General features: G+C 43.5%; 1 protein-coding gene across 1 annotated transcript in view; it reads right to left on the bottom strand.

The window, feature by feature from the left end:
- LOC123759039 (mitochondrial glycine transporter) overlaps positions 1 to 13,496 on the bottom strand; it is a 29,064-nt gene extending 15,568 nt beyond the window's left edge. The window contains exon 1 of the mRNA XM_045743788.2: positions 13,431 to 13,496. Coding sequence (XP_045599744.1) covers positions 13,431 to 13,457 — 27 coding nt within the window. The 5' untranslated portion in view covers positions 13,458 to 13,496. The remainder of the gene's footprint in view (positions 1 to 13,430) is intronic.
- Between the last annotated feature and the right edge of the window lie 1,942 nt (positions 13,497 to 15,438).

The raw sequence follows: 15,438 nt of genomic DNA, 5'->3' as shown, positions 1-15,438 counted from the left end.
CTACATACGAGGCTACATCCAGCCTAGATCATACGTCAGCAGCTGGGGAATATACGAGGCTACACCCTGCCCAGATCACATGCCAGGGTGTGGGGCAGGCGAGGTTACCCCAGGCTAAATCACACGCCAGGGTGTAGGATCAAGCGAAGTTACCCCTAGCCTAATCCTCACACCAGGTTGTAGATCAAGCGAGCCAGCCAAGTGTAAACAGTCATTGTCAACTCGGTCATGTATGAATCTATGGCAACGAAAATATAGACAAACTAGACCCAGATAAAACATATAAATAGACATATCCCAACCAGCATACACAGTACTCATAATTCTCATCTTTTATATTTGAATCAGTTGCTTGGTACAAGATACTTGGTACTTGCAGGTCATCCACCATAAAACACACCAAGGGCGACGAATGTATTACGTAGTCTGCGACTATGGCTCTGGAAGATAGAGCTCAGCAACACAAGAAACAAAGGTGCCGGTCATGTTTGATGTGATCAGCCATGAATATGAGAAGTAAATGGACACTCCCTAAGATACTATGCTTACCTGGCTATACGGACTAGCTACAAAAGGAGACTTCCAGATGCAGCCAAGGTTGTATCATAACAATTATTGAACTCTAATACCACTAATTCCCGTAAAATCAAACAAACAAATTAACAAATAAATATAGAGCTGTGACAATCTGTTGCTATGCTTTTAAAATACAACTAAAAATACAGAAAACCCTGGATGCCTCCCTGAGACACTATTCATACACACAATCTAAGTGACCTTCAATGCGATTATATGACTGCAGGGTAAATTATTACATATTTTCTCATAAAGGAGTATATGATATTCGTACATGATATGCATGTTTAACGAAAACTTGCATCATTTTATCATTATTTATATTATCATTATTGTATTATCACCGTGATTATCATTATCGTCTTATAATAAATAATAATAATAATACAAAAACAACAATAATTATAATGACATTACTATTATAAACGAAGCAATGTCAAATATTCCAGCAATAACTCCCTATTTGATACATAAAGGTGAAATGATAAAACTACTTGTAAATATACATTCCTCTATTTGATACATAAAGGTGAAATGATAAAACCCAGCACGCTTTGTTGTGGTGAAGAGGTGGGCTGAGGCGTGCGGCTGGTGGCTGGGGGTCGACGGGTAACATTAGTAGGCAGGTTTGGTCTTGGACGGCGGAAGCTTCGCACCTCCAGCTGAACGCATGCACTCACTTGTTGGGTTTTACAGCCTGTTTGTTATTAGTCATGATAATCTTTTTATACAGCCATGGAAGAAGAAAGGAAGAGTAAAGTTATACCTACCGAAGAGTAAAATAAACAAAAGGAGATTGTATGGATTGCTTATTGTATAAGCGTAACTGTTGCAATGATGAGTATTGTCGAAGTGGGTGGGTACCGTCCGTGTAATGAGCACTGCCTGTGTAGTGTATTTGGCTACTTCATCAACCACAAAAATTTATTAAAAATATTTTCATCGGCTTCAAATCGCTTTAGTTAAAATATTACAGTTTTTAAGATATAAAGAAATTTCACCATGTCAATTCAAGGATATATTTGAAAAAGTATTATTGTGTACGTAAAGGGTATATGTAGTACAAAATTTAATTTATTTTAAAATGAGGCGCATTACCGATATTCATCTTTCTCTGAAAAGGGCAGCTGTTTTGATGATGCGACGACTACAAAATTTTGTAATGCTGCTTTTTTTACACCATTTTCCTAGTGCTGTAAAATTGGTGCGTCTGCGACACAACATGAGTCAGCCAAGCATAATCTTATTAGCAAAGGATGCATCTGTCGGTTAATGACGAAAGTGATATACTCACATGACATTGTCACTTTAATGTGTATGGTATCAAAACAAAATTTAGTTTTCACTCATTCTTTTCGTGAGAGGTCTTTTTTCCAGATTAGTGGCACAGTTTATCAATGAGAGCTTGAAAGAAGGCATAGAGAGCCATCACTAGAACTTCACTAACGTTCGCGTCGAGAAGTGTTTCAGGATTTTGTTTGGCAATGTTACTTGTAGACTTGCAGGAGCAGGTGATGCCAGAGCACTGGGATGAAGCGGCCTAGCTTACTATTATTATTGTTGTTGTTATTACCATTATTATTATTACAGTATTATTATTGAGAAAATCATTATCATTATTGTTATTGAGAAAATCAGTAGAAGCTATGATGAGGATTCGAACCTGCACACCGGGTACTCCAAAATTGATACATGTTAATGTGATTTCTTTGTGCATTATTGTTAGTGTTATTACCATAATTATTATAATTATAATATTCATTGATATTATATTTATTATTATTATTATACTTATTAAATGTAGTCCAATTATTGTTATTATTTTTGCCTCTATATGTGTGTGTGTCGAGCAAGGGTTACTGGACCTCCCCCCCCTCTTGCTTTTCAGACTGATCACGTGATCTGGGAAGGAAAAATGGGGAGGGGGAGGGGGGGGGGAAGGAGAGGACAATAGTTTAGTGATCACGAGGAAACCACGTGTTTCTACACAAATTTCTCTTCATCTGTAGACAAAGCTGTAGCTTTTCCCAGCGTTAATTTGGCTGAATAAATGGCCACAAGACTTGCAGTAACTTTATTTAAGAATACGCTCCACCTGTCTTCAGAAGAGAAAACAAAGTAGTGTGGCAACAGCTGGAAGTATTAAAAAAACTGGTAGTAGGTGATGGCTTATGCAATATTTTGCGGGGTGTGCATCAGGCGTGTGTACAGTTCATATCTGTCCTACACACCACCTACTTCCTTTGGTTTTTTATCAGACTTTGATACGGAGCCGGTCGGCCGAGCGGACAGCATGCTGGACTTGTGATCCTGTGGTCCTGGGTTCGATCCCAGGCGCCGGCGAGAAACAATGGGCAGAGTTTCTTTCACTCTATGCCCCTGTTACCTAGCAGTAAAATAGGTACCTGGGTGTTAGTCAGCTGTCACGGGTTGCTTCCTGGGGGTGGAGGTCCTGGTCGAGGACCTGGGCCGCGGGGACACTTAAAAAGCCCCGAAATCATTCCAAGATAACCTCAAGAATTTCCTAAGCAACTCCTGTGTTTACCTCAAAAGACAGCAACAGCACGACCTAATCACACTATTTCCAAATGATTCACAATTCATCATTATTGAGAAAATCCACTAATACTGTGTAGTTGCGCGAACCTACGAACGAGGAATTGCCAGTCGCACACTCTACCATTGGACCACCGTACCTTGTACCAATCAACCAGATTTCTATTGAAATCACAGGAAGTTTGGAGGCCCCTATTTAAGCCCGTCCAAGTTTTTACGTTTGAGCCTAAAGCACTCGGGTGGAAGGACAAAGTGGTCCCGTACCTTACGCCTCAACTTAAGAAACACACAAAAATCACACTAACCTTACATATATTCATTGATATATATCACGTTAATATGATTTCTGTATTATTATTATTATTACTATTATTTAGAAAATCGCTAGAGCACAGCGATTTCACAGTCTTCACACCGATTTCACAGAATTCACAATCTGGGTGAATTCCAGACACATGCCATATCCCTGAGCCACGACATGCTAAAAAACGATTCAACCTAGGACGCTACTATTACCTCCAAGGACAAATACAAGTCAGATATATAGGTCCCACCATTTGCCACAATCAGTTGTATTTTTTTTTTACGAATAGCCTGTATGCACTGTGGAGTAAGTATGGAGTTCTCCACAATATCGTCCCCATCAAATACACAAGGAAATCACAATCGAGTGATATATCAACGAGAAAATCGCTGGAGCAGAGCGGGGATTGAATCAATGCCTTAGTAATAGTGCCACAGTACTGTCAGGGGGATGTATTGCTTTTAGTATGTCGTGGTTCAGGGGTATGCCGCGCGTGTGGCATTCACCAAGTCAATTCACTTTCTTTATTATGCACCCCATACCCACACCAAGGCGCTGGTTCAATTCGTGCTCTGCTCCAGCGATTTTTTTCACTGCCATCACGTTATTGTGATTATTTCCTTGTATATGTCGTACCTAATAGCAAGAAACGTACTACTTGTCCTAGTATACAAGGTACGATTTGCCTAACAGGCAGAACGGTTTTCGTTATTTTCAATTATTTCTCTCCAAATTGGTTCTTTTCTAACAATACTAATATATATTATGAACACGATTTACTGACTTAGCTATGTTAGGTTACGTTAGGCTAGGTTTGATCAAATTTTTGTTAGTTTTGACTAAAAAAATCAAATCATATATAATGTAATGGAAAGTTTTATCTTTCCATGAGATTTTTTTTAAATATACTATTTCATGAAAATTGTGTTTGTTAGGCAACTTGGCGTGTTTGGTAAGATATATATATATGTGTGTGTGTGTGTGTGTGTGTGTGTGTGTGTGTGTGTGTGTGTGTGTGTGTGTGTGTGTGTGTGTGTGTGTGTGTACGAATGCAAGCACGTGCTTGGTCGTGTATGACTGTGTGTATACAAACCAACACACACATTGTCAAAGTTGAGCATAACAAAGAGAGGGGGGAGGAGCATAAGCGGCCGTCACTCGTGCTGCCATGTTTGGTGTTGGAGAACGTCGTCAGTAGGGGGTGGCCGCCCCCTCACTCAACCCACCCACCTCACAGGCCTGTGTAGTGGAGCCCACGCCAACCCACCCATCCACACTCACCCATTAACTCGCACCCATCCAAACCCACATAACCTACACCCAAAGAAACACTTGTAGTCGAATGTAAGCTCGCAGGCTTAGATGGATGGATGACCCACAAATTTCACTTTAGCCCAGATCTGTGAAGTTTTGTTGTGGCGATCTCTGTTGCTCGTAAGCATTCCAGACGATAACCAACTCCGTCTTTAGGAGCACATGCTTTAGCTAACTTATCAGATCTAGCCTGCCTTCGGAGGCCAATATGGGATGGGAGCCATAGGGGACAAACTCTGATTCCATCACAATAATGGCCGAATTTTATCTGTGCCTAGCTCCATAGCCTAGCTCCAGACACAAGTATTTTACAGTTGTCTTAAGGAGTTAAGTGCAACATGAAAGGTACAAGATCACATCTCTGGGTCAAATATACAGGACCACATCTCGGGGTCAGATATACAGGACCACATCTCAGGGCCAGATATACAGGACCACATCCCAGGGTCAGAGATACAGGACCACATCTCAGGGTCAAAGATACAGGACCACATCTCAGGGTCAGATATACAGGACCACATCCCAGGGTAACGTAACGTGGCCTCGTAACGCCACACTCTGACATTAACTTCGTAGAATTTATTGTGGTTCCTCGGTGCAAGGGTGTAGATTGTAGAGGAGGAGGAGGAGGAGGAAGAGAAGGTAGGGGGAAGAAGAGAAGGTCGGAGGAGGAAAATTAGAGAGAGTACAGAGAAATGATACGAGAGAGTAAAGTAGATAGAGTGAGAGAGACTAAGTCTTGACCAAGTCTGGTTGGACTGGTCAGCCCACCAGAGCCTGCAACACCGTCGTGATGTTGGTGGACTTACCGTTATGTACAAGGCCATCATTCTTGAAGTACCGCACCTGGCCCAACTCCGTGGACAACCAGTTAGTTGACACTCGTAACAGTAGGTTCTCAACCTTTAACAGTCTCATGCTGGAACTGCCTTTCTCAAGAATATCACGCCATCATCGATCATTCATTCCGAGACTGAATCACATTTGAAACTTGTAGACTCAACAGGTTGATACACGGGAGATCAGGTTAACCAATCACATGAAGGCTCTGGCACACAGTTGGCTTATTTATCCCGTTCCTGTTCATTATATTGATAGGTTACTTAGTATTGAAGCTAGTTTATCCCTGATGTATACAAAATACAATCTGATGAAATACATAAGTCTCTATAGGAGTCTAGCTGCAGGCTTCAGATGAACTAATGTAGAAATACTCCTATTTGCAGTTTCACTAGAAACCTCAAAGATGTACCTAATGACCTCTTGTCTTAAAATGAGAAGACCCGGGTTTGATTTAAGGGCAGGGCGAGACAATTGAGCACATTTCCTCTCACCTAATGCCTCTGCTCACCAAGCAGTAACTAGGTACCCGGGAGTAAGGCAACAGTTGTGGGTTGCATCCCTGGGAAAGTCAGTCGGCCTAGCGGGGAACCTCGATTAGCTTAACAAGATATCCTGTCCCGGACAATGGACACCAAATCATTAATTTCGGTTGTGGAGCCCAGTTGGCTACGAGAGGACAGTCTAGGCTGGTAAAGGCTGCCTAAAGCACATACCAAAATATACATGTTCTGGTTGCCAAACGGAGATGTTACACATTATACACTGAGATCTGGTAAAGTTGGCTCAGCTTTAAATTGTGACGTCGCAGCCTTATCGGTGGCGTCACGTGTGATGTCACAGTGACATCATGCTTGACGTCACAGCCCGGCCGGTTGCGTCATGGATGACACCAAAGTGCGGACTGCACCGTAATGTGTGATGCCACAGGTAGACCTACAACGTACTGCATGGCGTCACAGGTAGACCTGTGACGCAATGCGCGACGTCACAGCTTTATCTGTGATGTGTAACGCCATTGGTAGATCAGCGATGTAATTCATGACGTCACAGGTAGACCTACAACGTAATGCGTGACGTCGCAGGCTTGACCTGTGACATAATGTGTGGCGCCGCAGGGTGACCCACACTCCCTGTAGTGACTGCTACCCCATACACTGAGCGCAGCGCGTGGCCTAATCTGGGGCCAGATTCACAAAGCAGTTACGCAAGCACTTACGAACCTGCACATCTTTTCTCAATCTTTGGCGGCTTTGTTTACAATTATTAAACAGTTAATGAGCTCTGAAGCACCAGGAGGCTGTTTATAACAATAACAACAGTTGATTTGGCAAGTTTTCATGCTTGTAAACTGTTTAACAAATGTAACCAAAGCCATCAAAGATTGAGGAAAGATGTACTCGTTCGTAAGTGCTTGCGTAACTGCTTCGTGAATCTGGCCCGGCCCCCAGAGCGTCTGCATCGGATCCTGAAAAACGGAAGAGCTCGTAAATCCTCGTTCGGGTGCGCCGTTCCCTAGGCTGCGGCGGCCTAGTTCACGATTACCGGACATTCCAACATTCGAACATGTGATCATCATCATCCCTCTGATTGACTGGTTATCCGCAGTTCAGCAGTTTGTAAACAATGTATGTGCAGCCTTTTCTTTCCACAAATGATTTACTGTATAACACAAGTAAACCATTATATATAATGGTTTACCATTATATATAATGGTTTACCTATCACCTGAAAACACCTGAAGGACACAAATATACATATGATGGTTCCAGGCTCACACTATGTAATGTTAATGATCCAGAGAGTCGTAGACTGACGCAGAGAGTAGTAGACTGACGCAGAGAGTAGTAGACTGACGCAGAGAGTAGTAGATTGACGCAGAGAGTAGTAGATTGACGCAGAGAGTAGTAGACTGACGCAGAGAGTCGTAGACTGACGCAGAGAGTAGTAGATTGACGCAGAGAGTAGTAGATTGACGCAGAGTTAAGAGACGGGAGCAGAGCCTCAACAAATAATTGATTACTGGAGTAACTAAGAACAAATGTGTCTGAGATGGTGACGAGAGCCTTTAACTGTGGCTAGACTCGTGTGTACTCACCTATTTGTGCCTGTAGGATCGAGCATTAGCTCTTGGACCCCGCCTTTCTGGCCGTCGGTTGTTAAAGCAATGACTCATGTCCTATTTCCCTATATTATCTACTTTTAAAATTATGAATGGAGTTTGCTTTCACAACCTGGTCCTTTAGCGCATTCCAGTTTCCCAGTACTCTTACGCTAAACTATAATCACCCGAGGCCGGCTTCCTTCAAGACCAAGCAGAAGAAAGAGTAATAATTATTAATAAGTTGTATTATTATAATAATAATAGTTGTAATTACTAATTATTGCTCTTCCTTCTGTTTGGTCGTGAAGGAGGCCGGCCTCAGGTGAAAGGGGGCTGTGACGATCTCTGGAACCCGTAGGTGCAGGGAGCGGGACGTCCATCTCCTGGGGCTAGTGCGGCCCCCAGGCTCTGCTTCAGGAGGCTGGGGTCGTTCTTGCCCTTGCTGGGGTGGTTCTTCTCCGGCCCCGACCACGGCGGTCTCCGGGTTTGGAGTCCCTGTGCCTTCTTTCACCAACTTCGAGGTTAACTCCGGAACTGGAGCCCATTGGGCAGTTCGTTGTTGTCCTCCTCGTTTTGTCAGTTCGTTGTTGTCCAAAACCTCGTTTTGACAGTTCCTGCGACGGCGCTGGAACTAACCGTATTGGCGTTTGCCTTTCCAGTGGAGACTTTCGGCGCCGTGGAGAGGGGGGAGGGGGCGACCTGCTGCTTGGGTAACAGCTTCTCCGTATCAACCTACCCTGGCTTTGCGCCCTGGAGAAGCCACTCCAGACCGACAACCAGAGCCCAACTCCATAGTCTCCTGAGACTGATGGATGCCTAGTTCTTTCAGTCGCTTTTCATATCCCATCCCTCGCAATTCTAAGAAGAGCCTCATCGCAAACTTCTGAACCTTTTCCAGTTTCCCTATGTGTGTTTTTTAGGTGGGGGACTCCATGATGGGGCGGATTACTCTAAGACTGGCCTCACATAGTCGATGTAAAGTGCTTTAAATACTTCCTTATTTAGGTTCCCGTATGATGTTCTAACTTTTGCTAGCGTAGAGTACGCTGCTGACATTATCCTATTTATATGTGCCTATGGAGTTAAGTTCGGTGTTACGTCCACTCCCAGGTCTCTTTCTGGAGTCATTACAGGTAGGTGGTTTCCCTTCATTGTGTGCTGTCCCTTTAGTCTTCTGTTACCTGTTCTGATTTCCATCACTTTACACCTTAGCGTGTTGAATTCCAGTAGCCATTTTTCCGACCATCTCAGCAACTTGTTCAAGTCCTTCTTGGAGGATTCAATAATCCTCATGTCACAACTCGTGTTTGTGTGTGTATTTATTTATTATTTATGCCTGCAGGATTGAGCTGTTAACTCTTAGACTCCGCCTTTCTAATGTACTGACTATTTTATTACCCACGGTAAGATTCCGTCCGGACCAACAGCCTGTCTCATGTCCGGATCCAACACATGCCTCTTAACCTCATATCTGGTAATTTCGAACCCTTCCAAGGCCGCCTGGTTTACTGCCACCTCTCCATGAGCAGGGACTTTACCTCGCTGTGTGTGTGTGTGTATGTGTGCGTGTGTGTGTGTGCGTGTGTGTGCGTGCGTATGTGTGTGTGCCTGACAACTGACTAACATCACTAGCGCTGTATTTGGAGATGTCAGCAATATCTATCTGGTATCAAGACTCTTATCGCTTGGAAAACGACGAACTGACTGTATGATGACGGGAAGGGGTAGCGAGCAGACCGTGTTTTTACACATGTTTGAGCCAACCATTACAAACCACAGACCTTAACAAACCACAGCATTAACAACAAACCACAGATCCTGAAAACCACAGACCTTAAAGACAAGGAACACGCACTAACTACAGGCAGTGCAATTAAGGCACTAGAGAGAGCTGCAAGACAGTCATCTCTACAACCAATCAACCCAAGAGCCCCAGGATCACTGAACACCAGATTACAGCAACAATCCGCCAGGGTGTGGAATACCATCGAAATGTTACAAGACCCGATATCATGGTGTCGGGTCTTGTATGATTACAAGAGCCGACACCAAAGAGCCGACACCAAAGAGCCGACACCAAAGAGATGACACCAGACAAAGACGCCCGACTCCGACAGCTGGTGACCCAAGAGTACGGATCTACTCGTCAAGAATAAGGCCATCAACATATAATTAAACGATGAAGTGAAAATAAAAACACTGTCAATACAGACTCCACCCTCCTAGCCTAGCCAGAAACGTACGAACCCAAGCAACCCACCTAACCTATTGCGTCCGGAAGGCGCAGAAAACGCGCAGTAGATATTTGCAAGCCGTTACTTTTCAAGTTGCATTTGTAACGTTGACATTTATAACGTAAAAAACGCGACCTGTTAGTGGAGAGAACGGGGTTGGTCTCACTGGCGCGTGTGCAAGCATCTGATACATGCAGGCAAACTTGAGACCACAACAATAATCCTGCAACACTGCTTCATATTTGTGCAACACTTCGCCCTCAACAACGCCTTATCTGGACAACAACTAAGTCAACTCTAGCAATGGATTCCACTTGAGTAGGTGCCACACTTGCACGTCCCCTGGTGGTGTTCAGGGGCACCATGAACCTCCCATGGTGGGTGACACGTCCCCTGGTGCAGTTGAAGGGGCACCAGGAGCCTCCCATGGTGGGTGACACGTCCCCTGGTGGTGTTGAGGGGCACCAGGAGCCTCCCATGGTGGGTGACACGTCCCCTGGTGGTGTTGAGGGGCACCAGGAGCCCCCCATGGTGGGTGACACGTCCCCTGGTGGTGTTGAGGGGCACCAGGAGCCTCCCATGGTGGGTGACACGTCCCCTGGTGGTGTTGAGGGGCACCAGGAGCCCCCCATGGTGGGTGACACGCCCCCTGGTGGTGTTGAGGGGCACCATGAGCCTCCCATGGTGGGTGACACGTCCCCTGGTGGTGTTGAGGGGCACCATGAGCCTCCCATGGTGGGTGACACGTCCCCTGGTGGTGTTGAGGGGCACCAGGAGCCTCCCATGGTGGGTGGCACGTCCCCTGGTGGTGCTGAGAACGCCTGGCCACACGTCCTTGCTGCTGGCGTCTTGGGTCTCCACCACCGCCTCAACACGTCGTAGCCTGAGCGACGTCGTAGTCTTGGAGGCAAAACTGCATTCGAGGATTAGATAACGTATAACGTAGGTCCGTGTTGATGACTAGGAATGTAAACACACTCGTCTCCTCCTGTATCTTTTTAATCTTTGTGTACACACACACAGATAAACTTTCAATTACCAGTAAAATTTCAATTAAGAGTAAACTTTCAAATAATAATAAGCCTTCACAATAATCTTTGAATTAACATTAAGCTTTCAGTTAACAGTAAACTCTTGGTTAGCAGTAAGCTTTCAATTAACAACAATCTTTCAATTAACAGCATGTTTTCAATTATAATTAAGATTAATGTTAATAATAAAATTCCAGAGAACAGGAAAACTTCTTAAGAATAAGCTCCACGTGAGCAGTAAGTCTTGGGAACTGAGAAGGAAGAGGAACCTAGACAAGGAACTGCGATGAACGTATTCTCAGTAGAGCGGGTCCACCTTGGCGGTCCCCAGTGATCTCACCACCACACTTCCCACTCACTCTGCTGCATCTTCCCTCTCCAACCCTCACACACCTGCTGCACACAACACGTGCGTAACGCAGGTGTGTGTGTACTCACGCACAAATGGGTGAGTACTCACCCATTTGTGCTTGTGGGGGTTGAGCTTCGGTTCCGCCTCTCAACTGTCAATCAACTGGTGTACAGATTCCTGAGCCTACTGGGCTCTATCCCAGCTAGAGTTATTATCAACCTCCTGGGGGAGTGTGAGAAAAATACACGCACAGACCTGGGCTCCTGAGCTCTATTGGGCTCTAGCTGTCAGCTCTAGCGAGTGTTTTACCACTGAGCCACAGACCCTAAAGTAGTAGTAAGCATCCATCCGTAAATATACTCATACCCTAAAGTGTAAGTATATATACTTATATACTCGAGTATAATCGAGAAAGTAAACTTGATTGTTAATATTCATATATTACATTATTTTTCTTCATTTTTATTAAAACTGATTCGATAATGTTTGTATTGAAAAAGGCCTTATAATTCGTGATCGGAGAAGAACCTTCTCAAGTAATTTGATGACAATATTTAAACAAATGAAAAACATTGCATTACATATTCTGGCGTTTCTAATACTATACAATTTATATATGTTGCGAAATTCCAGATTTCAAATTTGTTGAAGTTTATCCGATATATATTCACCAGTATTTCTATGGTATTTTGTAAACAAGTTATCACTAAGAGGACTATTCCTAAGAAGTATTTTTCCATAATTAAATTAAAATTTACTCATATTTTAACACTATATTTAAATCAACGTATTTCAAGGTATGGACAATGTTTTAAAAATCAGAACAATATGGCAACCATAACATATTTAGGAAGAGTTTTTTTCACTAGTTTTCTTACAATCTATAGTACGTATGTTTACCAGTCTCCGTGGTGTAGTGGTAAGACACTCGCCTGGCGTTCCGCGAGCGCTTTGTCATGGGTTCGTATCCTGGCCGGGGAGGATTTACTGGGCGCAAATCCTTAACTGTAGCCTCTGTTTAACGCAACAGTAAAATGTGTACTTGGTTGTAACAACGATTCTTCGCGGCGGGGATCGTATTCCAGGGACCTGCCCGAAACGCTACGCGTACTAGTGGCTGTTCAAGAATGTAACAACTCTTGTATATATCTCAAAAAAAAAAAAAATTGTACTTTGCTACGGCAAGTCTCAAACTAATTAACCGTGCTAAGAAAACTTAACATCAGTAGAATCAACATTTTCCAATATTTGAACTTCATTTGTATTACTGCTTTTTTCGGGTTTCTTTTCCTTCTTCGCCTGAACGAAGGTGTGTCCACTTCCCATTTTAATGTCCTTATCCAGCATTCACCTCAGATCTTCTTCTACCTGGCTGTGTGACCTTAGTCACTTCCTGACTGTCTAGTACTCGTCCTTCAAGTACTGTTTCCTTCTTAATAGTCTTGCCTGTCTACGGCTGGTGGTATTTGTTACCTCATACCTTTGTTTATCATACCAAGTACCTTATTCCCACTTGGCTTCGTTCTCGACTCGTAATCGGGGCATCCCGGGTTGGATTTCCAGGCGGGGCAGAAGTGGCTAGGCACGTTTCCGATCACCTAATGCCTCTGTTTATCTAGCAGTAAGTAGGTATCGGGGAGTTAGGCAACTGTTGTGGGGGTAACATTTTGGGGAAGGTCAGTAGTTCGACCTTTAAGGGACCTCGGTACAAGCCTAAAGTGTGTGTGTGTGTGTATACTCACCTAGTTGTGCTTGCGGGGGTTGAGCTCTGGCTCTTTGGCCCCGCCTCCCAACTGTTAATCAACTGACTATACAGGTTCCTGTGTGCATATATATATATATATATATATATATATATATATATATATATATATATATATATATATATATATATATATATATATATATATGTATATATATATATATATATATATATATATATATATATACATATATATACATATATATACATATATATACATATAATAGAAAAATATATATCCTAATATATATATATATATATATATATATATATATATATATATATATATATATATATATATATATTTATAAACAGGCTTCCTGTCCCGGATAAACTCAATATATTGTTCAAACTCACCCATTTTGCCGTTTTCTTTCGCGCCATGCTGTACTCCCGCCTGCTGCCCTCAGCGCGCTGTTTGACACACTGAGCACCGGCGCCTCGCCAGCGGCCCTCCGCCACATTCTCTACACTTCCGATCGTTAGGTTGTTTGTTCTCTAGTTTTCATTCATTTATTTTACTTATTTGTATTTAGGTTTATATGTTTTTTACCTGTTGAATTAATTTAATGGTAAGGGGCCACTGTGATGGAACTCTACGTCTTACTATGTCGTAAGGTTTTGTCTTGGAGATTTCAGCCAGAAGTTGCTGCAGCACGCGTATGTGTCTATGTACACAGACGACTCAACTCACTTAGTTGAGCTTGCAGGGTCGAGCATCATCTGCTCGACCTTGCAAACATAACTAAGGGAGCAAGCAGTGTGTGTGTTCTTGCTATGTTTACTATTTGTGCCTAACCGTCTAATATAATGGCTTCCGACTTGTTTTCCTTTTATCATATTTACTACATATGTTTCTGTTTCTCTCTCTCTCTCTCTCTCTCTCTCTCTCTCTCTCTCTCTCTCTCTCTCTCTCTCTCTCTCTCTCTCTCTCTCTCTCTCTCTCTCTCTCTCTCTCTCTCTCTCTCTCTCTCTCTCTCTCTCACACACACACACACACACACACACACACACACACACACACACACAAAGGGCCTCGCTGCTGAGTGGACAGCGCTCTGGGGTCGCAGTCCTAAGGGCCTGGGTTCGATCCCCGGTAGAGGCAGAAACAAGTGGACAGAGTTTCATCACCCTTGTGCCCCTGTTCACCTAGCAGTAAGTAGGTTCCTGGGAGTTAGACAACTGCTACGGGCTGCTTCCTGGGGATGTGTGCGTGTGCGCGTGTGTAAGAGAAATACATATGTAGTAGATATAATAGAGGAAAATTAAATTGGTTAAAAAGGCGGGGTCCAGGAGCTAATAGCTCGATTCCGCAGATACAAATAGTAAATACACACACAGGGCCCGAGAATCGAGCCCTGGCCCTTAGGACTACGACGCCAGAGTACTGTCCACTCAGCCGCGAGGCCTTTTGTGTGTGTGTGTGTGTGTGTGTGTGAGTGAACTCGTCAGTGACTTTGTGTGCACTTCTGGTGTGCGCATGCGGGATAGATTCCGTTACATACACACATACCTATATATTATTTACCTGGGAATGTAATGTGGACAGAAGCGGGCAGGAATTCCGGCAAATTCGATAAAATCGTTGTGATATGTGCTTGAATTCCCATTTTCTTCGGACGCAGGTAACAGAGACGTCACCCCACTGAGTAATATATATATATATATGACTGCAGAGGTTGCGTTATGGTAACATGTTTGTTTGGGAAAATCCAATTATGAGCATAGAACGAAAGAAAAGCGCGCGGAAAGCATTAAGCGGATATTGACAGTAACTCAAAAAGCCAGATGTTAAAATTCCTGCGTCAATAACAGTTTCTTCCCTTCCCTTTCCCCGGTCTTCTGCTGCCAAGTGTATGCAGAGAAGCAGCTCAATTCCCTCTGCCTAAAACATACGAGAAAGCAATTATCCTATATGTAAAATATACGAAAAAGCATTTCCTGTCTAAAACGTTACAAGGAAGCAACTCCCCCTCTGTCTAAACCACACAAGGAAGCATTTCCCCTTCCCGTCTAGTCTAGACCACATGAGGAACCACTATCCCGGAACAGTAAGGTCGTCAAGGCTGCGGCATCTCACCCGGGCTCTAGAAAGCATTTGTGACGTTTGTAATCCTTCCGCATATTATAGCCACTGTGAGTGGCTATTACACAATAGCCACTGACAGTGCATAATAACAATAGCCACTGAGAGTGTCTAGTACACAATATAGCCACTGAGTGTCTAGTACACAATATAGCCACTGAGTGTCTAGTACACAATAGCCACTGAGAGTGCACAACAAAATATTACGACGCTGAAACAGTTATCTTGAGTGGTACAGTGGTTAGAACAATCACCTCGGAAGCGAGGCGATTCGACCCG

The sequence above is a fragment of the Procambarus clarkii genome, chromosome 15 (genome assembly GCF_040958095.1).
Source record: "Procambarus clarkii isolate CNS0578487 chromosome 15, FALCON_Pclarkii_2.0, whole genome shotgun sequence".
Lineage (NCBI taxonomy): Eukaryota > Metazoa > Arthropoda > Malacostraca > Decapoda > Cambaridae > Procambarus > Procambarus clarkii.
The sequence above is the reverse complement of the archived record's forward strand: the minus strand, read 5'-3'. Positions and strand labels throughout refer to the sequence as shown.